The following is a 24,831-nucleotide window of genomic DNA, read 5'->3' as shown; positions in this document are numbered from 1 at the left end:
AGATAATCATAATTCTGTGAAGTACGAGGATCCAAGCATGCATCAATAGTAGTTGCAAGTCGTAAAAATATCTGCGTACTAGATGCCAATTCAAATCCAACAATAAATGGAATTGTTATAAAATAGGTATGGTCAAAAAATATAACAATTAGTTCAAGAATCCTTGGCATGATAATCACTGTGATGAAGCAAAAAGAGATATGATGTACGTGAAACTAACGATTTTTCAGAAACAATGGTATGGTAATATGCATTAAGCAAAAATGATTGTGAAAACAGTTGATGATACACCATAAAAATTGTTACATTTTCTTAGATTTTTTAAAATTTTCTCCGAGTTCATGAAATTGGCATTTCGGGAACAGCTAATTCAATCATAACTCAGAAATGGGTGTTCAACAAGATTTTATTCTAACGGAGCTGTAATTTTAGACTTATCCTTTCTTATTAAAAAAATTGAAGCAGATCTAAAACAGCATCTTCAACCTTGATCGGAACTTTGTGGACCAGTCAAAATATGACACTTATTCTTACACGAATTCTTCGTCTCCTGTTTTGATACCATGTTCTATATTACGTTGATACTGCTTATACGAAAATGGATAAGGATTTCCGAGATTTGTTGCTAGTAAAATCCTAGTAAACTAACGTTTGGAATCGAGAATCACTTCATCGCACAAACAATTTTACATATTTTTTCAACCGAGTGCAATCAGCTTGTATAGTTATTATTCACGAACAATGCTTATTTTTTGCATCCTATGCAATACGACATTACCTCAACTTGGCTTACCATCAGATATTTTTTTAACTGTAAAACACTTTCTTAATTCGTAAACTTTCCGTGTGACTCTTATAGACTTCATCTAGTGATTGGATGAATATCAACTCCTTACAGACAAGTCTTTACCGCTTCATCGACGGGTGCTTTGAGAATACGATAATTGATCTGCTGAGGATCTATGTTGGCATATTGAAACAGTGGCATTTTGTCGGAGATAACGTAGAGCTGTCTAGTATCTTGGGCGATCTTGATATCGTTCGGGAACACCAGAGCGTCGTGGTCTTCGGCAACAAGACCTATGTATGAAAAAAAGAACCATGCTCAAACCACGAACAGCTTTTTCCGAACTAAGCAAAAAAGCAATTTTCACTTACGGAAGCTGGACTGATCCAGCGACTTCTTCGTGTTCCAACATGCGATCCCGTCTCTGTTCACAGCTGCGAAGAAAGCCACTCCGGTCTTCCAATCCATCACAGATGCCGTACACTGACTGAGCTCACCCTTGTAACCGAGTCTCTTGAAGTGGTAATAATTCCCGTTCGAAGTTGCCAGTACTTCGTCTTTCAAAACAGTCGTTGACACCTCGAACTCGGTGATTGAGGCCAAGGCGTGGAAATACAAGCTTTTGGAGCCGTCACTCCGTAACGGGCTCAGAGCAAGGCCGAAGATCCCATCGGTCCACTGGAAGTTGATTCCACTGACGTTGAAGTCACCTGTAAACAACGACATTGTAGCAGCAGCACTTGCGAAGGTCTAGTCAACGAACTCCGACGCTTTCTCGAAAAACTTCCAAATCACCGTGCAGAGGGTCAAACGCAAAAAAGTTGTGGTCGACTCTCCACGACTTGTTCTTTTCCCAGCTGTAGACAACCAGACCGTTGGCACCGAGGTCAGAGACGTAAGCGAAGGCCTGATCGCAGGCATCAGCCTCTACGTCGACGACCAGATTGGCAAAGAAGGACTCAAACCTCTGGTCAGCGTCGGTGAGACGGTAACGTCGAATGACCTGATGAATGACAAATGTGAGTTCATCGACTAGTTCGATGGATGCGGACCAAGAACTGATTGTTCTATGGGAAAATAAGACAGAAATCTACGGACTTGGTCAGTCTTCAGATCGATCACGATCAGCTGAACCGGAGCAACCAAGGCACCTTCGCCCAGAATGTCGTCGGAACCTGCGTCAATACCCCATAAGCGATCGCAGGAATCCACCGCCAGCCGGAAGATGTTGACTATGGACTCTTTTCCGGTTTGGTGAATGTCGTTCGTCTCCCAATCTGGGTACGGAGTTAGGGCTGGTGATTTGTTACCTGGAACATAAATTTCCGATAAGTTATAACCCAGGCTGATATGTAAACGTCAAAGTTGTAATGTTACCGTCAGATGACTGAATAAACTCGTGACCTCTTACCGGTTGTGTTCGACAGTGAGATGTAATTTAAATTCGAGGGAACTCCCTTCTTCCATCTCGGTACTGTGACGAATAACTTGTCCTTCCAGATTTCAATGCCTACCGGAAGGTTGTTGATCTGAACAAAGTCACCAGAGGCGATCGCTGCCTCCCGAGCATTGGAAGTTGGGAATTGAAAGTCGAGCTGCTTCCAAGTGTAGAGTTCTTCGAAAGGGCCAAGAGAGGCAGCTGCCACCCCCAGCAGGAGTGTCAAACACTTTACAGATGTGTGCACTGAAATATACCAGTAAAGATATTGCATGAATAAATGTCCACATTTCCGAACAACTATTCAGTTATGAATGTTCTTTGCTCTGTTGCTAAATTTAGGTCAACGCGGTAATAATGATGTTTCAGGTGAAACCATCGGACGTGAAGCTGCATAGGAAGCTCATTATTTCAGTGGCAATTCACGGGATGTAAATGAATTATGCCAGTCATATGTTGACATGCCAGTTATTCCCAGCGTGCATAACTACCGAGCGATTCCAAATGCTCCGAATTAAGTCATGGTTGACGGAAAGGAAAGCAAGGTCCGATTTTACCACTGACCACACTGTGGCTTACAGACACATCAAGCGTAGTGGTACGAGAAATGAGTCATTGTAATTATCAAACTACTTATTGGAACTAACAATCGATATGCCTAATAGTTTTAACGATATAGCCACGCTTAATCAGTTCGGCTTAATTTCTATTTCCGTGGCAGTGCAGTGATTGTGAAATTGTTCAATTACGTGTAGAAATCATGGCATTTTCAAGGACAATGATCTAACCAGGAAAATCACAGGTATCATGGTTCGGTGATGGTTAACGTGTTCGATGTCAAAAAACACGCTCCGTAGGAACATTCTAGCAGCTGACGTGATTCGAAAAGTAGTCGGAAATTACAAAATTTTGTATTCCTCGAGGCTTTCTCGTAAATGACGACCTTGGGAAGAACAGACGGTATTAAACTGGGATACGTTGCAAGAACTCGCGCAGCATACACATTGTCCATTATACCCATCAAAACTAACTTCGCGAAATTACTACTGCAAGAAAAACAACCCGTAGCAAAATTGTTACGTAATTATTCGATAAGCAATAAACGTAAATAATTGAACAGCGCAACTTCAAGATCCAATCATACTTTTAATCGCGTTAATCAAAGAAAAACGACGACAGTGCAATCGCGATCTGAGCGGGATTGACAAATTTCTTTTTATCAGGATAAACATTGCTACCGAGTGCGTGATGTGTGCGATGATGTGTCAAGAACGCAATACGTGACTCCATGGTAAAAATGTCCATCAACAATTTTAATCGAATAAATATCGAAAATATTGCTTCACGGTGTGTCGTTCGTAACTAAACTGATACTTTATTCATTCTGTAACGCGTCATTTGGAAAACGAAATATTGAAGCAGATTTGAATGTCAAGTAGGATTGACATTGAATCACGGAGTCGGGAGATAATCGGTTTTCAGTGTTTAGCGAAAAAGATACAATGTCTTCGATAACCGGTTCTCTACGCGCAATTCTCTGCCTCGTGCACGAGATCTCAATAACAACATTCATGCCGTGAAAAATAATGAATTCGTGACAGGGTCTAAGGCTTGGTTTAAATCAATAGCAGTCCCATTTACAGTTACCTTTCATCGAATGGCTCAGCTAGTCTCAACTAGTAAATTCCAACGACAACATCAGCCCAAGCCGGCGAGTCAAGCTAACGCAACTTTCAAACATACACATAAAGACAGGTTTCACCGACGTTCTCCAGCAGAAGATCGTTGTACCTTAGCGTAATTGTGCGCGTAGTCGTCAAGTGGTTAATCGGTGAAACAGGTTCGTGGATATTCGTACGTTTCGCGATCGAACCACATTTGGACAACAGAGACGACGCTTGAATTTGGTGAAAACTCTTTGAGCTCTTTGGACCGTTGCATACCTTACCGCAAGTTCGAAAGCAAAATAACGAATTTCGGAGAAAACCGGGACTACGATCAGTTTTAAAAAGGAAATCGACTACTGCAGTCATCATATAATTTGCAATTACCAATTTATATGCATCACATGCACCCATAATCCCAGTTATTGCCGTGCATCGCATACTTTATACTTTATACTTTATTTTGACTACCCAAAAGCCAAACTTCACGGGAAACTTTCTGAATATATTCTAGAAATTTACACAATGTGTATAAGGAAAACATGTTCTTGAGGTATATTACACGTTATACGAGTACCTCAAATATACTCAGTGAATGTGCATGACGTATCCTACAAGGTTGCAGCTACATTCAACGGAAATATGTTTTAATATAGTTCTTAGGTAGGCGTTTTGACATTAGTAGGTTGATTCCGATGGTTCAAAATGCGTAAAACGTAATGAGAAGTCATTCAACGTTATTGCTGGATTTGTAACGCATGAATCAATAATTGTTTTATATCAAATCATGAGTATAATTGACTCGCATAGTACAAGTATCAGCTACATTGACAAACCGTTTCAACCCGCATGCTACGTTACAGCAGTCGCTGTAAAGGTAAGACCACAAGGTTCAGTTTTAAAATTACAATTAAAAAACCACGCATTCGTTTGATATTTGAGCGTTTCAATTTGCATTTCAAAATCAATATAGAATTCACGGTCACGATAATCGTTATCCAAAGGTTACTTCAAACGCTTTAAACCCCGTGTTTTATTACAATTTATGCGTGGTCACGGGTTCTTTCAACCACTTGGGAACGAAGCATCGATAAATGCTCTGCAACTTTTCCCATAAAATGAATCGAACGATGTATGTACTCTAAGCTTATTCCCGACATTCATTGTTATAGTAAAAGAATCTGAGGTTTTTTTCAACAGCTACACACCGAGCTGCAACTCGAACTGGACCGTTTTTTTACACCGGCACAAAAACACAAACCCACATGATCGTCACACGAGTATGTAATGATATTGCAGTACTCACTGATCGAGCCGTTGAACACAGCTTTCTGGTGAACGGTACGATGTCGAGTGAGTTTACGGTGCGCTGAAACCACTCTTAAATATACCGTTGAGCACAAAGCAACTCCCGGCACACCATCGGGCAGGTCGCACCGGACATGGCGACCAGTATTTCGATGAAAATAAATGTACTCAACTTGTCTCACATATATGCTGGACGCAAAAAATCTATATACCGTGTTCTGCTTTGGCGAAACTGGTTCTGACATGAATCTCGAATTCGTGTTACTGTGTCGATAAAATTTCACCAAAAAAAAAAAGAAATGATCGATGGGATTTTGTTTGACAGAAAACCGAGATAGTCAATCCAAATTCACCCATACTTATACTTGTTACAAACTTTCGTCGCGTAGACTCGCGAAGATGTCGTCTTGAATGAGGTTAAACACGTTTCAAGTATCTTTTACTTTATTCAGGACGCTGTTAATTCAGGAATTTTCCATAGCAGGTATATATGTATATCCTGCATTGTATCGAGCCGATGGTATAGCAAGGAACCTTCACTATCGTTGAAACACCTACATCGATTAGATTATTTCCATTTTCTCTTTGTAAACATTCAGTTAAACCTATCGACAGTTCTTATCATCTGCTGTACTGCATCATATTTCTGTATTCAATGGTACAATTTTTTACCAAGGATCTGAAAATCGTCGTACAACATAATTCAGATACATTTATAATGTTCATAGATTTTTTTTCGTCCGTGCACGTTTAACTTAAAAAAAGTGAACAAGAAATCGGTGGCGGTATGTATAAGTTTTGAATATATTTACAAGTTTTTCCAAGCATAAGATTTTGGATTTCATATTTTCGTCCAAACAACACCGTGAAAAAAAATATTTAATCTCTTTATTGACTCCGTTTTCAACCCAGGCTTTCATAAGTATGTAAGCCTATAAGCTCTGGGCGTGAGATGCACTATGCGTACAAATTTTTCTTCTCATTTGTCCTTGGTGAGTGCACGACCTCGCCAAGACCGGAAAGTCGGGTCTAACGCTTTCTGCGATACGCTTCATTTGGGAGAGCTTGTATATGTATATTATTACCCGTAGCGAAATCAGCCCGATTACTGTGCCGAGCAGTTTCCGTTCTTTTCAACAATCGAATAACAACAACGAATCCTGATGATGATTATCAGAATTATGCAACACGTCGCATTGATTACGGGAAGTACAGTTTTAATTTCGCTATTATTACTCGTTGTATGCACGTAATCACTCAATCGAGCAAATTCTCCGTACCGAACTTTGCATCAATATGAATTATCTCCGTAACGAAGTTATAATCGATTACCACGCGAGAAACCGCGTCATGGAAATTCAGAATGTTTCGGGGATTCCCAAAAAATATTTCAATTACCGTGCGTGCCGATACCGGATCTGGCACGTATCTACTTTCATTTTGTTTCTTCGATTTGCAAATCATAATTTTAGAATTGTACAATTAGCTGTATTTACAGATACCGGACTTAGCAGATGCCAACTTTTATTTTACTTTTCCTATTTGCCATTCATAACTTAAAAACTGTATAAACATGGTCTGGTATTGAATATTACGGTTGCATAGGAATTGGGGTAAAGTCAATAACTGCGGAAAATAGAAATTTTTAATTTGCACAGTCTTCTCACTTATTGTGTGCTAAAATAGGATATAAAATTGTAGAAAAAATATAGATGGTTCGATAATATAGTAATTCTTAATAATCACACATTTGAAATCAAATTTGAACGTCAAATATTTTTTTTCCGAATGTGTATACCAATACATTATCACACAGTTCGAATGAATTTACAGTTCACTTGTGACAACCCAAACTGCGAAGTTCATCAACGAAATTCTTTAGAACGTTGACTAAAAGAAAAATTACCACACTCGAAGAGAAATCAATCATACTGTAAAACGACATATGTATTTACACAAACATTAACATTACATGTGTGTAAGTAGGAAAATAGCAATCATATATATTCATCGTGATGACTATACATTGAAATATTAAAAATATATATTCTATTTTACATTCGTGCATATATGTTTAAACTAATTTATAGTTCGTATCATATTACACGTTATAAGAAGGTTGTAAATTGATCGATACGACGATTACGAATGGACAGAAAAGATTTCGCTAAAAAATTCATAAATTTTTAAAACTAGCACTCGCGATCCGACGATTGATAAACGTCCATGATTAGCGTCTGGCAGAATAAGCTCACGGGTAAAAAAAATTACGGGGAGAAAACACGATTCATTTATTCCACACACTTGGGCTACACCGGAAATTTTCGAGAGAATCTGATTCCTCGAGCTTTGGGCGCGAAAGATACACTGATTATGCAGCTATCTTGAATATACATCAATTGTAGAAACTAAGATCTCACCTCATGCCATACGATACGCAGGATAAGACAGTGATGAAATTGTTTAATATCGTCAAAGGCATGCGGTTTCAATAAATAGTGAGGTGGAATGATCCTTGCATTCTATAACTATAACAACGCTATTTTGGTTTACTTATTTTTTATCTAATTATGTCTAGTTACGCTTTCTTAGACGTATTTTTTGATTTTTCGTTTATTCCTTTTCTCCTTGTTTTCTTCTTCTTCATCCTAAATTTGTTTATTCATTTATCATTAACCATTAATTAACAGTCTTCCATCACAAAGCAGCTTCGATTTCCGCCGCCTTTAGCCTTTCCGGAGCTTCAATTTTTCTGGAAATTGAAGAGTTGCAGTTAAGTTATAAAAAGTTCCAATCTGAGAAAAGCATTATTGGAACATCTTTCTTCAAATCGTCATCACTTACTTCCCAAAGTTCTCGCCGTCCTCGAGGGTTTCAGGCAAAGTACATCCAGCAGTTTCAGGCAAGTAATAGCAGAACATTGCGCCGAGGAGTGGCAGTATTCCAAAAACGGTCGGAGGCATCCATGCTCTGGTTTCTTTCAGACCCTAAAAAGCAATTTTTACTTTTCAACTCAAGAAAAACACTGAGTCCGACGAAAAGGTACTCTTAAATCACAGCGCATACAAAGCTGAACGACAATGCTCAGGAGTGAGTTTGTAAAAGTACCCCGACATGAGATAAACTCGGCATTGGTCTATCATGCATAATATATTTCGTCACTCATAAAAATATCAGCATAGTACACTTAGAATAAAGTCCGCATCTGACCCCGTCCCACTTGCAGTCACAATGAATGTCAATAACTAAGAAGAAGCGAGTGGCGTCATATTGTGTCGAATAGCAGAAGCGTGTGTAATTGATATCCTAAGGTTTTCTGAGATCGCAATTTTTTCTACAATCTTCTATTTCTCACCAGAGAGACGACGAACGGAGCAACCATCGATCCTATTCTCGCGCTCATGCTGCACGTTCCCACACCGATGTTCCTAACGACCGTAGGGAAAAGCTCACCGGAAAATAGGTAAACCGTTGTAAACGAAACTGACATCCCAACGATACCGCAGCAGGCTAAAAGTAGCCTGAGCCAAGCGATCTCTGGAAAGATGAAGAATGCATTTATAATCAGATTTCACAATCCTGCACATCGGACGTGAGCGCAAACGACAATCGTAACATCAATTGCAACGTACTCTAATTATTTGTAATTGTTATCAACTAGAGGAGTAGTTTATTGGGGCAATTTAATAATGACGATAATCCAATTTCTCTTAGGCAATTAGTACTGGTTTTAATTGCTTAAACTTATTCGGAAATTAAAGTCTTACGCAACACACGCGATAAAAAGTCTCTGCAACGCAGTCACGCAAATACGATTCCTAGAATATTATCTCGAACTTTATTCACTTGCCTCAATTTTGACAACTATTGAGTAAGAAAAATGCAGCCTTCTTTACCTTTAGGTACACCTATGAGCATCAGACTAGCGATTCCAGTCATAGTATTGCTGGAAATGAGGGTCGTCTTTCGGCCCAGGGCGCTCATCGCCCACAAGGAAACGATGTTTCCTGGTATCTGCGTGGCTCCGGACACAGCAAAGTTCACGAATATGTCACCGCCAACCTGCCCCAGGTACTGAGTTATTCCAAAGAGTCCCATACCACAGATCATCCAGTTGAAGAATATCGCGATTGACTTCTTCCTCATGTTAGGTGTCTTGAGGAGGTCCACAAAAGACGGTTTGTAGTTGGGTGCTGTATTTTTCGAGTTCTGATGACAAAAACCGAGTATCAAATATTTCCGATCTGGAAAATCTATAATCACGAAATATATCTGTAACTCTTGAATTTATATTACCTGATGAAGGCAGTGTCTTCTGACCATGTCTGGGATGTCAGTGTCCTTGACCTTGTTGAGTTTGGCAGCTTTTTTTAGAATCCTGCACGCTTCCTTCTGCCTGCCCATGGCAAGAAGCCACCTGGGTGATTCAGGCACAACCCACCAATAACCCAATAGAATTATCGACGGTGCGGTCATGGCTATTTGAAGGTGTTCCCAGTGTCGGAACCAGTAGGCCAGACCCGCCAACGTCATGTGGCCCAAGCTGTAAGGGATTTGATAGAGGACCGTGATCGGGGACCGCCATTTTGTGCCTACGATCTCCATGCCTGAGGATGGAAAAAAAAAGTTGCAGACGCAGGTGAGAAGAAAGAACTAAATGAACTCTGAAATAGAGTTTCACTCGCTACTGATGATCAACAACTCATATAACTAGTAAGAAAATGGTCGAGAAAATTACTCACAAATTACGTAGCTGGTGACCATTGTTCCTCCGGTAGCGAAAGCGCTGAGTGGCTTCAAAAAGAGGAGGGCAGGGAACCAGGGAACCACTGCGCATCCGATGCCAGCAACCAGCTGAAGCACCACGGAACCGACAAGAGGTTTTTTCCGGCCATACCTGCGAGGGGGATTTGACCATGAATCACTCTCTTCGGATGAATGAAATATCGAGCGAATCGCGAAGTCGGGGATGTGGGATGGTGCGAGGTTTTATATACCTGTCTGACAAGCTACCGAAGACGATGTTACCCAGGAGAACGCCGAACATGAGAAGAGACTGCAAGGTGTCTGCGTAAAACGATTGACCGCAGACCAAATCCCACTAAGAAAAGGGAGAAGGTGAAGGTAAATTAATTTTTCGGAAGTCGTCAAGCTGCTGTCTATGAGCGAACACACCCCACCTGTCACACTATTCCTTTCTTTCGATTTGCATTTCGGAGCGTAAATATAGTTATTCACGGTCGTCGAGTCGACTGGTATACTGAATTATTGATTCCGGAATACGCGAACAATGCATTGAATAATCAGAAATGTGAATATTCATCGGGAGAATAATGGAAAAAATGTTTTTCGCCATTAATTTATAACGTAACGGATAGCTGAAAAAGTAGCAAATGATTTTCCAACCGCGAAAGGTCTTTTCACACGCACATGGTTATGATGCTCGTTTGCGTTTGGTATTTTTTTTTTCGTAAATACCTGCGTTATTATAGTCTCCGGAAAAATGCTTTTGTCGTATTCCCATTCAGTGCAAGGCTCCTGGATGTCGGAGACGTTGACGTAGCAGTTGTATTTGTCGACTGTACCGTTCGGAGCAATGCATTTGAATTTTGGTTGTGGGGCCATAAAAACAATGCCCAACTGATGCCAGGCGACTGGAAATTTGACGAGAGAAATTGCGAGGCATACGAGAAGCTGCCACCTTCCGAAGCTGCCCATGGCGCTCTGGACCGCGTCAATTTCTTCCCCATGGTTGGCGTCCTTGGCAACCTCGGCGTCCTTCTCGCTTGACAGTAAGTGCTTGCCGTTGGACTCCTTACCATTGACCTCCACTGAAACCGATAAGGGGTCAAAAAAGATTTATTAAAAGCATATCAAAAGTTGTTGATGGCTGGACTGATTGTAACCAGCTACAAGATGCCCACATGGCGGCTGATTTACGCCGGACGATTTGTAAAAGTGATAAGAAGTAACAATTACTCTTAGAGTGGGTCTTCTGCTGTTGGGCAGAGCTGGTTGCAGGAGCCGAGCGACTGAGGACCAACAATAAATGCAAATGCGAAACAAATGAAGGTATGTAGACTCGATTCTTTTAATTTCAAGAACAACTACCGACTGACAGCTCTGCCACACGAGGCTCCGCTTTTATAGATGGAGTCTTTGGTGTTACTCAAGTCACGAACCTTGCGTGCAGTCCCGTTCCCCCTCCGCCACCCAACGACCAATAACAAGTCACCTAAATTTTTCTAATTGATAAATCAAATGATATTTTTATTGCAGACATGAGTCCTGCGGCCCGTCTGGTGATCATGAGTTTCAAATATCAGGCAAACAGGAAACACGTGGTTCGCGTTAGCCGTTTATATTCTTGATGCGATTCCAAAAACCACTCGTGCTCACGATCGTCAGACCGGCCGCATTGGGCTCTACTTTTACAAATCGGCAGTTTATCATAAGCAACATTAGTGTTTGCTGGCTGCCTGATCTTCACCAAAATCACCTATTGACCCCGAACTAGTACATCTGACCACACTGCTGACATGGCCCAAAAAACAGTTGTGGTTTCTGGAATTCACCGCGTCTTGGAAACGCTGAAGCATTCGGGTACAGTATAACAAACATTGACTTTTTCACAAAAGCCTGTTATATCTGCAGTTTGATAGCACATACAAAACGATCAGAACCAAGATCTATGATTCGTCAATTCTAGCTAGTAAACACAGTCGAAGTAAAAGCAGTTCTTGTACAGTACAAAACACATCGTGCCAAGGTCTAAGTTATCCCTTTAATTAACCCATTCCAGAATGATGAGGCAGAAAACTTTATATCGTAGTCTTAAATAAACGCTCGGAGCAAAATGAATTTTAACATCATGATTACGTCTTATGAAATTCATCAAATTAGCCTATTTTCGAGCTTGTTTGACAATGTCTCACTGCTCTGAATAGTATTCGTTAATCATGTCTGTGCAATGTGTTTAGCTTATGAAGCTGCAAGTCGCAATAGTATGCGAGATATTTCTTGCCTCAATCTAGGACTACGTCAAATTCCTGTACCCATGTTTTTACCGCTACGTATACGCTATAAGGATTGGAAGTGTCACGCAATGACATCTTGATCAAATAACGTTGACAATCGTTGCGCGATCTTCGTCTAACTTCAGACTGAACCCATAGATCATAATTCCGCTTATCGATGTCGTTACAATCGCGTTTCCAGTCCTGACGCATTGGTGATAGATCCACTCTGATCGATATTTTCCGCCAGTCGGCTATAGGTACACCGATTATTACCAACTCATAGCGCAAAGTGTCTAATCAAAATTGACCATCCCGTGTTTCCGCCGACTGAAAGTGCTCCGCATATCTTGGCGCCACTACCATCGCTCACTTTCTTTTTGCATTCCAACGACCCCCAACTGGCAATGCCAAGATCAGTCCTTGAGAATCCTATCGCCCGCAGCATCCAGTGCTCAACTGGTCCAGCGTGTTTTACAACTAACAAACATAATGCCCTAGCCGTAGAAAACACTCGGCGGTCCGAGGCTCTGCTGCACGGAGGGATTAAGGGTGCCCTTACAAGCCAGCTGCCTCAGGTATACAATTGCTATTTCTTACACGTATCGACGTGCTCTGTGATTAATTCAAGGCGTAGAGAATCTTACGGCATTCCAAACTCAAGTATCCGAACCGACACTTGGGACCAATGACCGGTATCCTCTTCAGGTACCGGTACCTACCGATTTACTTATCGCGATAACAATTCGATGAATTAACAACCCAACGTGAAATCAGAGTCGCAGTTTGACTGGCTCACCTGGAGCCAACAAAAAAGTAGCTTAAACCGATAAACGCGTGAGGAAGGTTTGATCACATTTCGAGGACCATCTTGACGCTAATTTTCCGCCTTCGTTAATCACACATGCTATTGTGTCGTTTGTTAGAATCGCCGAAAGACGACTTGAACGATGATTAGCATAAGTTAAGTGAATTCAGTGCACAGATATATCATAATTGGGGCATATCTTAACATATCGTAAAGTCATTCCTCGGGCGAAGCACCGTTTATAACGTATAAATGTTAGGTACCTTTTCTCTTTGTCATCGTTGAGATTCTTCGTGCACAGTTACTTATCTCTGCTGTAGTATTTAAGTTACAAGTCACGTGATTTAGCAACCGCTCTCTTGGCTTTAATTTCGACGCTTGATTGAGAATTCAGCCTTTTTTTTGACAAAAATTATACCGCAGAACCGCCTGACTTATGCCGAACGACCATCTGTGCCAAGTTCACAAATTTACAACAATTGCGCATTGTCGTTATGTAAACATATGGTATACGAACTGTATGAAAGTGTGAAATAAAAACTCCATTGGTTTATTGACGCGTGTGTTAGGGGAAAATTCAAACAACCACGCATGCTATAAAGCTGTGCATACATTTTTCATACTCGAGTTACGTAAAAACGTGACAGTTATTTATAAACATTGAAAGCGTACTGCGATCGTATTAGCGAAAAACGGTGATATATCAGCAAAATCCCTACCTAATTAAGAAGTCAAATCCAATCCACCGATAAGTCTCACATGAAGATATACGACTGGGCTATTTTTAACAAGTATTACGATATGAGATAAGTGGTTGCGAACATGTATCATTTAATAAAAAAACTCGCAAAACTTCGGAAGTATTCTCGTGTGACATTTATCGGCTCCAAGATATAATTCTCATGCGGATTATGGCATTGGATTGATAGACGCACATTCGTACGCACTATTGAACGTGTGAGAGGCAATAGCATTAGTCGTTGCATTTCAATGTCGCCCTTCTTAGCGAGGTGGACAAGGTTAGTAGAAACTTGATTCCATCAGGGACGTGCCAAGTGCAGAAACGATCACTTTAGATCGGGAAAACGTGTTGATCGAACTTTTCTCGCGATGGGTTAACAAGGTACATTCGCTTCGCTGTGTATCTGAATCGCGTATTTTACCCACTCGTCTTTTGCGAAGACACGTAGATTTCCCATTGATGAACGCAAGCATTACGAATACCACAAAACATTGAATAAGGCGTTTTGATAATTCCGTGAAGCAATATTTTTTCGTTTAATTACAACTTCTGCGCAATACGCGGCGTGACGTGGAGAATATAGGATGATGTTTACGTGCGATGTGAAATCTAATCTTCCAATCAAAGACGTACTAGTCGTATTAAAAGAGTAAACCTATTCATTGTGTAACGCATTTAATGGAGCTGTTTGTCTCTTGCAAGTTAACCTGTAATAATTTCTAAGGATTTTCCGCTCTTCAATGATCAAGCTGCGCAAAAATAAACCCGTCACATATGTATATACAGTAGTTGAGTGTGATTGAGTGGAGATTAATTTCTCCCCGGAGCCTCTTAACCCCTGAACAGATGCCCGATGCACTTAGAACGATATATGGTTTCCTCCGGTTGATACGAGCAATGCGATCATAGTCTCGGTTGTGGATTTATCTAAACAATAATTTACCGCCAGTGGATTGACAGCTTTCCGCTCGATATGATTGTTCGAGATCGATTTATCCGCAGGGGAGAACTTGTGCCGATAAAACTTTTATGAACAGCGCATGATTTCCACCGCCATTCGAGTGGGCGTTTGTGGGTGGTGGACAGGCAAATTCTTCCACAGGCCAGGCGAGTTCTGAGTCATTAGATTTATCGCCTTCCTTGTTGCTAACAATACCAGACAGAGGCATTACCGCATTACTTTCATGCAAACCGTACATTTCCAGATAAATCTATTCGTTCTGTACGCGGTCGCATATTCAAATCGCGTACGGCAAAGTGGATATAAGTTTAATGAGACTTGAAATATTCCACTCGGTATTCAACACCGTGTTTGTTCTTACATCATCTGCGCACGAAAATTTCCCAGTTTACGTTACATAAGATCGTTAATAAATTACTACTCCAGATAACGGGATCATGCAGGAATCCAACCTCAGATAATGAGTGCTTTAAGTGGCTCAATCCTCTGTTCTGAAATAAACGAAATTAAACAGGATATATGTCGAAGGCCATTGAACGAGGTGTGACTGACACAAATCAAGGAACACTCGTGTTTTTGTCACACATATCTTCAAGAGACTTCAAAGCTGAAATAATCAAGGCTTTTTTGCACAAATCGCAGCGCTGACTTGATTTCGCAAGCTTAATGTCGAAACGTCGGTGTCTTTCAGCAGAATTTCAGCATAAATAATAACTGAGTTTTACCGAGTACCAGAACGTTCAAAATTTACTGAACAAAGGTTCGAAAAGCTGCGTCAACGAGCGTAAAATTTAAAACAACGGGTCGAAGTGCGTCAGTGAATTGGAAAGATTATAACAACAATCCGGTTTGCGAACGGGTTGAAAAACAATGAATGTACTGTCGTCACTCGGCACCGATGATCGCAACTGCGAAACTCAACGGCCACGGGTCACGCTGTTCGCTAAATTACCATGCGCATTATTCAAGATTGGAGGAGTGTCTGTGACGTCAAAGCCTTCGGTAGCCTCGAGTGCTATACGCAACAAGTGGGTGTGTAGGCTGAGAAATACTCTGATTCGTGGAGACCGAGACACGGCTCGAGCCTCGCGAGCTTAACAACATCTGGGTCACAGAGTGCAATTGGTTTTTTCTTCCACTATTTGCAGCGCTCTCTTTTCCCCCTCTCCGTTATGTCACAATAACGCGGCGCACTCGCTGCCAGAGACGAGAAGAGCCTGTTACGTAATGTTAAATAATCAAAATGAGTAAGGAACAAGACTGAGAAACGAGAGAATTAGTGTTCTCCTTGATCGAGCGCTTAGAAATATCCAAATGTATAAAAGAATTTTGCTGAATAGAATTATTGAAGAATTGAAATAGCGTGACTCGGTACTTCTTGAAATTTGATACGCGCAGCGTGAAATAACATTTCAAGGCGGTACTCTTTTCACTTTTTTGACCAGCAAACTGTGAATGCGATGAAAGCACGAATTCTGCACCGAAACATTGACATTGGTCCGATGGGCAGAAAATGTTGTTTTCGTTTCCGCGGACTTTTTTGTTCAATTGCTGCAGTGCCTAAACTTGAACTCGCAGCATTAAACCGGCTATGAACTGCGGCAATAGATCTTTCACGGCCAGCGTGACGGGATCAATTAATAAGTAATCTCTGAAACGAGCGTCAGGGTCACGGCCGAATCGGGCGTTACGAGAATTTAAATAATTCTTAGTTACGAAATTCTAACCTCTGTAATTATCGCGCTAATAACGGCTATTTAATTTCTATTAATCGATAGAAATTTCAGACAATAAATTGGTCGAAATGATCTATTCGACTTTCTTCACCTCTTTTCAATCCGGGATCATTGGAACCTCGGATTCGTAGAATCGTTTCAGTCCGCCAAGATCCAAGGATAACGGATGCGAACCGGATGTCAAACCGAGCTTTCGCAGCCAGTCATTTGATTTTGAGATCGAGAACAGAGACTGCACTGGCCTCGGCGATTATCATTTAAATTGATAAATTCCTGCACCGGTCACTTCGGACGTCTGATAAGTCAACGCACTTGCGTCTCGAGTACCTACAAATGCGAATGGCCAAAGTCGATTACCGTCACGCAATGCATGCGGAGGGTCGCGCGCTAAGCGGAGTATATAATTCGTGATTGGCTTAATTGAATTTCATCCGTTAAACCGAGACTTACATGCGTTTACTTTCTGCCTATCGTTAATGCCGCTCAAGTGTCTCAAATTCCCCGAATAAAATTACAGCCCTTCGTGTCTCTCATCCCTGCGGCTGCCTGCGGCTGGGAACGGAATAGCCGCCCACCGTTTCGCCACCGCGAATCTGGCAGTCCAGCCCGTGTCCGACTCTCCGTTACACAGCCTACTTGAAGCTTACACGGAACCCTGCCGCAAGCTCGAGCTTCCACCGACGCAGGAGCGACCCATGATTCATCCCGCGTTTTGAGATGAAAGTGCTAATTAACGCCCGAGATCTATCTCGTCGGATCTCGCCTACGATTCAGGGTTCGGTCCACGTGCGCCGGAAATGGAGGAAGTGAAACGAGCCGTGTGGGAGTTTCAATGAGAAACAATATCCGCCGTTTAGTTGGTTCAAAATACGGTGACGAATTGTGGAGAACACGTGGAAAGGAGTGAGTCATTCTTGTTTCATGATACCTTACAGACTTGTTAAACAAATGTTGTTGTAAAGGGAAATGGAAAATATCGTGTCAACGAATCACGCTAGGTCAAAGCGAAACTATCAGTTAATTTCTTGAATAAAAATTCCTGTCACTTTTTCTATGGTGAAATCTCATTACTCGGTCTATGTTGATCATAATTGCACTTTTCTGTTCACGGCATTCGACGAGATTTGCAAGGTAACTATCGCCTAATGAAGAAAAAATTACGAAACCTCGATCTTTCACTCGTATAATTTCCTGCAGGACGAGTATCCTTCAAATTAGTAATTTTCTCGTCGGCTGCAGGTATGATAATTGTTTCACCGGTAATTGCGAAAAAAATCTTGTTGATGTAAAACGCTACAACTCCGCCAAAGGGAACGGCAACAAAACTTTTACGATTGTGATCGGATACTTCGACCGTGGAAAACACGGTTGACTCCATTTGAAGAAATTCTGGCTCAACATTCATTTTCCACGATCACTGCTATCGACAGTGTTTCGTAATCGCTGCAGACAACAACTTCCAATTAATCTCTGGGAAACTGGGAGACAAGGGTTGCCTCTCATCCCCTGGTTCACAGGAGAAGAGTAGATTTCGCGATTTGTTATTAAAGATATTTACGTTTATCGCCTTGTTGTAAAATTCAAGGAATGTGATATCACACCGTGGTGATGTTGCATCAGTAAAATAAAAGATACTGGATACTGGCACCCTGTACAGTTAATTGCGCAAAATTGCTAAAGTGGAATTTGACCCGAATTGGTATTCGTTTTTTAAGAACTCCGTCTGCTCGTGCGATCTGACCTCGTCCGAGCTGTGATCAGAATCCATATCGATAAAAAAAGAAGAATAAGAAAAAAAAAAAACACCGCTTTACAGATTCGCGAAGACACAGCGCGAGGCAAGTTCGTCCCGGTTCGACTCGAACGAAGGTCCAAAGTCGCGAGAAAGATGCCCGTATCATACGTATAGGTATCCTCGGATATCTGGAACGTTAGGAAACGGAACTGACAACGAACCTCAATTCCGAAGTATCAAGTATACGAGTCCAATGCACTTGAACCAAATCGCGACCACCTACTTCTGCGATCGAATCTGCTGCGTAAATACGTTAGCGCCTGGATCTCGGGGTCAATTGATCGATTACAGAAGCAAAATAATCGAAGAGGCCGGCACAAAGCACCCGGCGAATGGAAGTAGCTGGGCTTAATGATTCGCTGTCGGTGTGCGATCATATTGCACCGAGGTGCAGCGGGCAATGGCATCGTTATTCAGATTAATAACCCACCGTGTCCGTTAGTCGTCGTATCCTTCATATCAACGCCTCGGATGGCAAATGCGTCACGCCAAGATGAAATCTGGAACAAACAACGTGAACGTTTGGGTGAAGAAGGTCGTGAAAATTCACGCAAAGAAAGAAACACAGTAATAATTATCAACATGCCCAATCGACAGCGAGAAAGCCTCTCGGATATTTCTCTGACAAGTGCAAAATCCCAACCCTTTTCAAAACTGTCCAAGCGCAAACTTCCAAAACGCGCTGCTCGCAATCGGTCAAAGAACAATTTCTGCAGGTAAGATCGTCGCGTGAAGCGTAATAAAAATTTGGTCAAGTCATCGAGCCGTGTAACAGCATTGATCTTGAAGCTGTCAAATCGATCTAAACGCTATCGATCGAACCGCGAGTTAATTTTAAGATGGCCCAAGTGTCGTGCGATACTCAGTAACTGAAGATAACAGGGCTAATAATAACCTGGTCATAGACTTCTTATATCTTTAACTGGGCGGAAAGGGCACTGGAACAGATTCGCGACTCGTTTATCTCTAGCTAGAATATTAGCGTAAAAAAGTTCATAGTCAAGCACTTGTTTTGGAGAACCTTTGGCTCCTTGTCTGTGAAATATTTAGTCCTAAGTAAACTGTTTTTGTAATTACTGTTGATGTTGAACATGACGATATAATCAGTCTTCTCGGTTTGTGTTTGATTATAATTTTAACGAGATATTTTTAACCCAATTCATCAACAGATTGGGATTAATCAACAAAACAGAAGCCGATCGTGTTGGTAGTATATTTTTACTCTGTCTTAATAACCCAGCGATACAAACTGGCGATATTTCGAATATCAAAATTTAATACGCAGTTAAATCGAATTTGTTCAATGAATTGAATGGATATCGAGGGTATTGTTGAAGCTTTCGCTATCGTGTTGTACGTTACGTTATACCTTGTGATCGCCGCCAATTTTTTTCACGTTATCAGAGATACGAATATCTGGTGTCTCGTGAACATAATGCGTATAACAGATAATAGTAATTCCTCTGTAATCCCAACGGAGCACGTGTCGAATGCTTCTAATCGGATCCTAGCAATCGCTCGCTAAATCTATTCCGCAAACTAGAGGGTCACGATACATACGTAAATTCCGCTAGATACAGTCGCGGAGTATTAGACGCGTCTTCAACGGCCTCCAACTTCTTTTACATGATAAATTGATAATTTTTTAAAGCGTACTTCGACTCCGAACGGTTACGAGTTGACATCGAGACTCGCTCGCGTAATCCGGAGTATCGATACGATGTTATCGGCTAGATAAGCATCTACTACGAACTGGCGATAACCACGTGCTCCTCCAAACGGTCGTCGATTTTGTCAACGGAGCTGATCAATGGGCGACAATTTCGTGCGTATTTATTCCCCTGACCTGCCGGACCCCGAGTCTATAAATATCGTGTAGACAGAATCGAATAGAGCGAGACAAAAAAGTAGTGCGTTCCCATTGTAGCAAGTGTTTGTCAATGATTGAGTAAAACGACGTCAGTATCAGCTATTTCAATTGCAGAGTTTGCGAGGTAAACAGATAAAAAGAAGAGTCAATATCCTAAAACGAGAAACAATTCTAACTACCTACTTAAACGATTTGAATCAAGTTGCACGTGGAGTGGAAAGGAAAAAAAAATGATGTACCAACTCCGCAGTGTAAAGTGTATAATGTAGTAATGCACCGTGTCGTAATTCTAAACCAGCGCGTGGCGTATGCTGACACTTTTAAAAGCGAGGTAACAGCTGTCAAATTACAAACGAAGTACGTTGCGTTTCAAATTTGCCGACAGACGCACGGTAGGGTGGTGATTACACGAACACTTCCGTCTTTCGCTATGTTGTAAAATTACGTTTAACGCTATTTTTTTACACGATGCTTCATAATAGAGAAAATCGTTTCATATTATACCGTAATGTATAAATGTAAAAAATCCATGCACTATGCGCGATTCTTGCTTAGGCCTGATCTCTGGACTTATGTGACCGTAGATTCTCCCAAAACTCAAACTTATAAATATTAATACAAAGCCATGAACCCAGTGACGATTTTACTGCGTTTTCTGTATCAACCGACAATTCTTAAGTTCCTTAAATCGTGAGTTAAAATTATCGTAGCTCCACGATTCGCTGTCTATGATGCGTTACAGCTTGAGCTTATTGAAACACGTTAAGTCAATTTGAAACAGGTGAACTTCTTTGATAGTTTTTATCTCAGGATGAAGTGTTCCTGCACTTATCAGCGCGATAACGAAGCATTTTTTTAAACATCGAAGGACAAAACCAAAGGTCCCTAAACTCTCAATTCCGTCGGGACGATTTTTTGACGATTTTCGTACGAGTATAAGAACCAGATATACAATGTTCGCAACTAAAACGTGACCTGAAATCGTAACTGAAAGTAAATCTTGTAGTTTGAAAGCGAATATTGACGCCCACGTGAAGTTCAGGGTTGAATTGTGGCTGAACCATTGCCACATGCGTGGGATTCAACTACAAATGCTGACCGCAAGCTCCAATGTTCGCTAAGCTTGCCTCCGAGAACTGTTTAATCGCTTCCTAACACTGCCAGCAGCTTTTTGGCCGGGCAACTTACTGAACTGCGCACTTGTTTAAACTAACCGTTGCACCCCATGAATCTGCAAGGCATTTTCTATCTGGCATTCGTCCTAACGATCCTGCAGAGTTGAGATAACACGATTTAGAAATTCGCAAACTGTGTTACGGGGTCTGCAACTGACTCGATCAGCACAAGTTTTACTCCTTTAATTGCCGATGCTTCGCTAAATATCGGCTTGCGCGGATTCGATGACAGACGTATGTCTGGATAGCTACGCACGGCTTCTATACTTCAACATATATCGATTAATTACATTCACCGCAGGTGTCTCAGTCGCAATTCACATGCCGACCATTGTTCGTCTACAAGTGAAAATGAACCCAGAGATACTTTAACGCAAGCATAATTCGACCGCTTTAAAATCGTTGTTAGATTAATTGTAAGCAAGGTAAAACTCGATTTAAACTTTCATGAAAATTAATGAAACTAATAATTTTTCATCCATTCTCTTCGATTCAATATATAATACTCGAGTGATATTTTCTCAGTCTCGTTTTTTATTTGCAATCAGACGTAATCGAAGAATTATCCTCCTCCGAGAACGTATCGAAAAATTTCCGTTTCACGTTATGCCCGTTCTGCATGCGAAAGCTCGTCAGGGATGATAGTCAAAACCAAAATAAACGACATTATTACGTATGTAACCGGACAATCAAGTCGCTTTGAAGGCCTGCAATTCGTCAGCACACGTGCGTGGCGCCAAAAACATCAGTCGCGTTCTCACGGCACACATGATCGTTGCGAAAAATCCACGTGCGGGGTTTGATTATGCGCTGCAAGCTTCGGTGAAATTCGTTTTGTCTGTACGCAATTATACAAACGGATGTTACGTGCGAGCGTAGAGTAAAGGAGCTTTGGGTGATTTTGCAACTTCTGTCGCATGCTGGCAGAGAATTTGCGATGGATCATTGTGCGCTTAATTAATACGTAGTACAGATAACCCGGTGAGTGATAGCACGGGTTTCGTCGAGCAGATTATCAAATTCGAATCACGAACAAACCCGCTTCAAAATGGCCCTGAAAATTTTGGCAAGGCTGACCCGAAAGCTCAACGATAAGCGATGTAAAAAATCTACTTTATTTATCACCGCTATAAGCAGTGATGCACGAATTATGTAAAAGTTATTTCATTTCATGAAACTGCAGTGTATTCATAAAGATCTATAGTTGCGATTAGCGTCAAGTATGCAATAATATTTATAATGCTGTAACACGATAAACAAAGTGATTATCATAGTGGCGTCAGTCGTGTTGATTTTCATTATTTTTTCTATGCGGTAGCGATAGTAATTTTCTGCAGTCGTAACAATAAAAGTCATCACTTCTACGATTACCAAAAAGATCAATTTTCCGCGTAGTAATGTTGAATAAGCTGGGAAACTTATGCTCGATTGTAAAGAGGACTTTTATACCCACTAATAGTTCAAATTACCAGAAAAGGATTAATTAATGGTGCACAGCGGTGCTGCGCTGAGATTTTATTGCCTCTTAATTACAGGCTGTAAAGCTGACCTGCATTTACCTTAAATGAAAGAGTAAAATTCTTGGTTTAACACAGTACAGAGGTAAAAGAACAGTTTGCGCTAGGACTAAACAAACCGGGAGCTGTCGGAATTTTATAAACAAATGTTCACCTGGCTGACAATGGGTCTTTCATCGCGTTTTCCCACCGTCCTTATTTACAGTTTACTCCACACGAGGCAAGTTCAAATATGCAAAGAGTTACGTCAAAGAGTTGGCTCTATAAAAATTCATTCTCACCTGTTGCTCGTTGTTCCTTGGCGCTTTAGCGCCTTCGGATATTCAAATCAACAACTGCCCGGTCTGTTGGTAGTTTGCAAGCGTGGACGTAAATAGTTTTCGGTTCGCCCTGGACGCCGTCGTCGAATTGTCCTTGAGTCCAGCAGTCAAGTTCAGGGGACCAGAGCTTCGGACGAAATTCCGTTCCGAAATGCACTTGCGATCGTTGAAGCCTTCGCCGCTCCTTGCACTAAACGATCGGTACTTTATAATTCTTTTCCGACTCGGTCTCGATCGCAGAAATCGCTTTAAATTTCGACGGTCACTCGGAAGATTTGTCGCCAATCTCGGAGGAACACTGCGAGGATCGTTTGCCGGGCGCAAACCAATCGAGGGTTGCAATTGACGCAGTATATCGACGAGGGCTCGAGTCTGTGTTCTCAGCTCTATTATTGATCGATTGTTGCAAATTCGAAGGTTTCAGATGCCAGTTTTGTGGCTTGACGTTACGGTTAGGCATGCGCTGCTTCGTTGCTCGCGCTTGTCGCCACCGACGTCTGATTCGAAACTGGCGGCGCGTGGCGAACAGACGCCTCGACGTTATACCGATCATACGAAAGTGTTCGGCGTCGCCACGCATTCCGAACTGAAAAACGGCGCCACCGTTACGTTGCGTATGCGATAAATAACAAATTGCCAGCTCTCGTTTTCGATGAAACGATACGGGGGTTTCACCCCGTGACATAAGTTCAAGCGTCTCGAATTGGTACCCAAACCGCGTTTTCCGTAACAACGCTAATTTCTTTCGTTGCAGAAATCATTTTGTTTCTCAGAAGCGTTGAAGTTTGTTACAACCATTCTGTCTTTGTCCAGGAAAATTTTCGGCGAAGATGTACTATTTAATAATATTATATAACAAGCGGTTTCTTTTTACGATAATTTTCTGACACAACACGACTCTAAGTCATTTCATTGGCGATTTGTTTCGTTAGATCCGAAAAATGAAATCACTCAACGTCGACTTGAGTGAGAAAACTGGTGTGAAAGGAAAGCGCCCTACTTTAAAATCTACAATAATCGTGCTTCTTTTATTTCTAAAAAAGATGCTGAGATTCTAAATTTTACCGTAGAACGATGATTTATGGCTCGATTTATAATCGATGAACACTTCTCAACCCTTACTCATATCGTTGATTTCTTACTAAACGTAACCTAAGTGTCGAACTCCTTTTAAAAATCATGAAAATGCGAATTAATGCGTATATTCCTAGTGCTGATGGTCAATATTGATAAACCAGCAATGGTTCATCGTTGCGGTGTCAGATTTCAGTGAACTCCTGAACTTTTGAGGATCGTCGAGTCGTTGTGGTTGGTCGAAGACCAACAACCAATTTAGTATTATCGGGAATTTTTTCCTGTTTATTCAAAACAGATGTCGATCTAGAAATGGCGTGACATACAAATCACGCTGCCTATCAATGCTCCGAGTCGTTCAGTTTTATCCTATTCTGGGTTTTCGGTGACCCTTTGAACTCGCGGCTGCCCCTCTGCTCCCAAGTAAATTTCATGACGCGAAGTCTGGCACACAGTTTCTTCGTGTTCGGGAATACAAAAAACAAATATCTCTCATTGTGTAATCGTCTGGCCAAAGGAGAGATGCTTCGATGTGCAAAGAGAACAACAGCTAGTGTTAATTCTTCCGGGGTTTATTTGTGTGGCCCTGAAATTATCTCCGATTCTTCAGTGGTCCAAAG

At 41.4% G+C, this 24,831-nt stretch overlaps 2 protein-coding genes across 3 annotated transcripts; both read right to left on the bottom strand.

The window, feature by feature from the left end:
- Window positions 1-388: 388 nt before the first annotated feature.
- Y-f (yellow-f) lies at window positions 389-5,457 on the bottom strand. Its single transcript, XM_046637030.2, has 6 exons — window positions 5,196-5,457; window positions 2,199-2,471; window positions 1,886-2,097; window positions 1,583-1,790; window positions 1,159-1,497; window positions 389-1,080 (listed from the first exon to the last, which is right to left on the bottom strand). Exons 1-6 carry the CDS (start codon window positions 5,440-5,442, stop codon window positions 893-895), a joined length of 1,467 nt encoding a protein of 488 aa, XP_046492986.2. The 5' UTR covers window positions 5,443-5,457; the 3' UTR covers window positions 389-892.
- Window positions 5,458-7,126: 1,669 nt separating this feature from the next.
- Window positions 7,127-23,651, bottom strand: LOC124210748 (organic cation transporter protein). Of its 2 annotated transcripts, XM_046609044.1 has the most exons (11): window positions 13,285-13,315; window positions 11,309-11,432; window positions 11,177-11,229; window positions 10,676-11,028; window positions 10,195-10,298; window positions 9,940-10,094; window positions 9,494-9,804; window positions 9,094-9,406; window positions 8,553-8,734; window positions 8,042-8,184; window positions 7,127-7,949 (listed from the first exon to the last, which is right to left on the bottom strand). In XM_046609044.1, exons 1-11 carry the CDS (start codon window positions 13,298-13,300, stop codon window positions 7,895-7,897), a joined length of 1,809 nt encoding a protein of 602 aa, XP_046465000.1. In that variant the 5' UTR covers window positions 13,301-13,315; the 3' UTR covers window positions 7,127-7,894. The 2 variants fall into 2 exon arrangements, with proteins under 2 accessions (XP_046465000.1, XP_046465001.1); XM_046609045.2 differs by lacking the exons at window positions 11,177-11,229; window positions 11,309-11,432; window positions 13,285-13,315 and adding exons at window positions 18,686-18,755; window positions 23,099-23,651.
- Between the last annotated feature and the right edge of the window lie 1,180 nt (window positions 23,652-24,831).

The sequence above is a fragment of the Neodiprion pinetum genome, chromosome 1 (genome assembly GCF_021155775.2).
Source record: "Neodiprion pinetum isolate iyNeoPine1 chromosome 1, iyNeoPine1.2, whole genome shotgun sequence".
NCBI classification, from domain to species: domain Eukaryota; kingdom Metazoa; phylum Arthropoda; class Insecta; order Hymenoptera; family Diprionidae; genus Neodiprion; species Neodiprion pinetum.
This window is presented reverse-complemented; position numbering and strand designations above follow the sequence as displayed.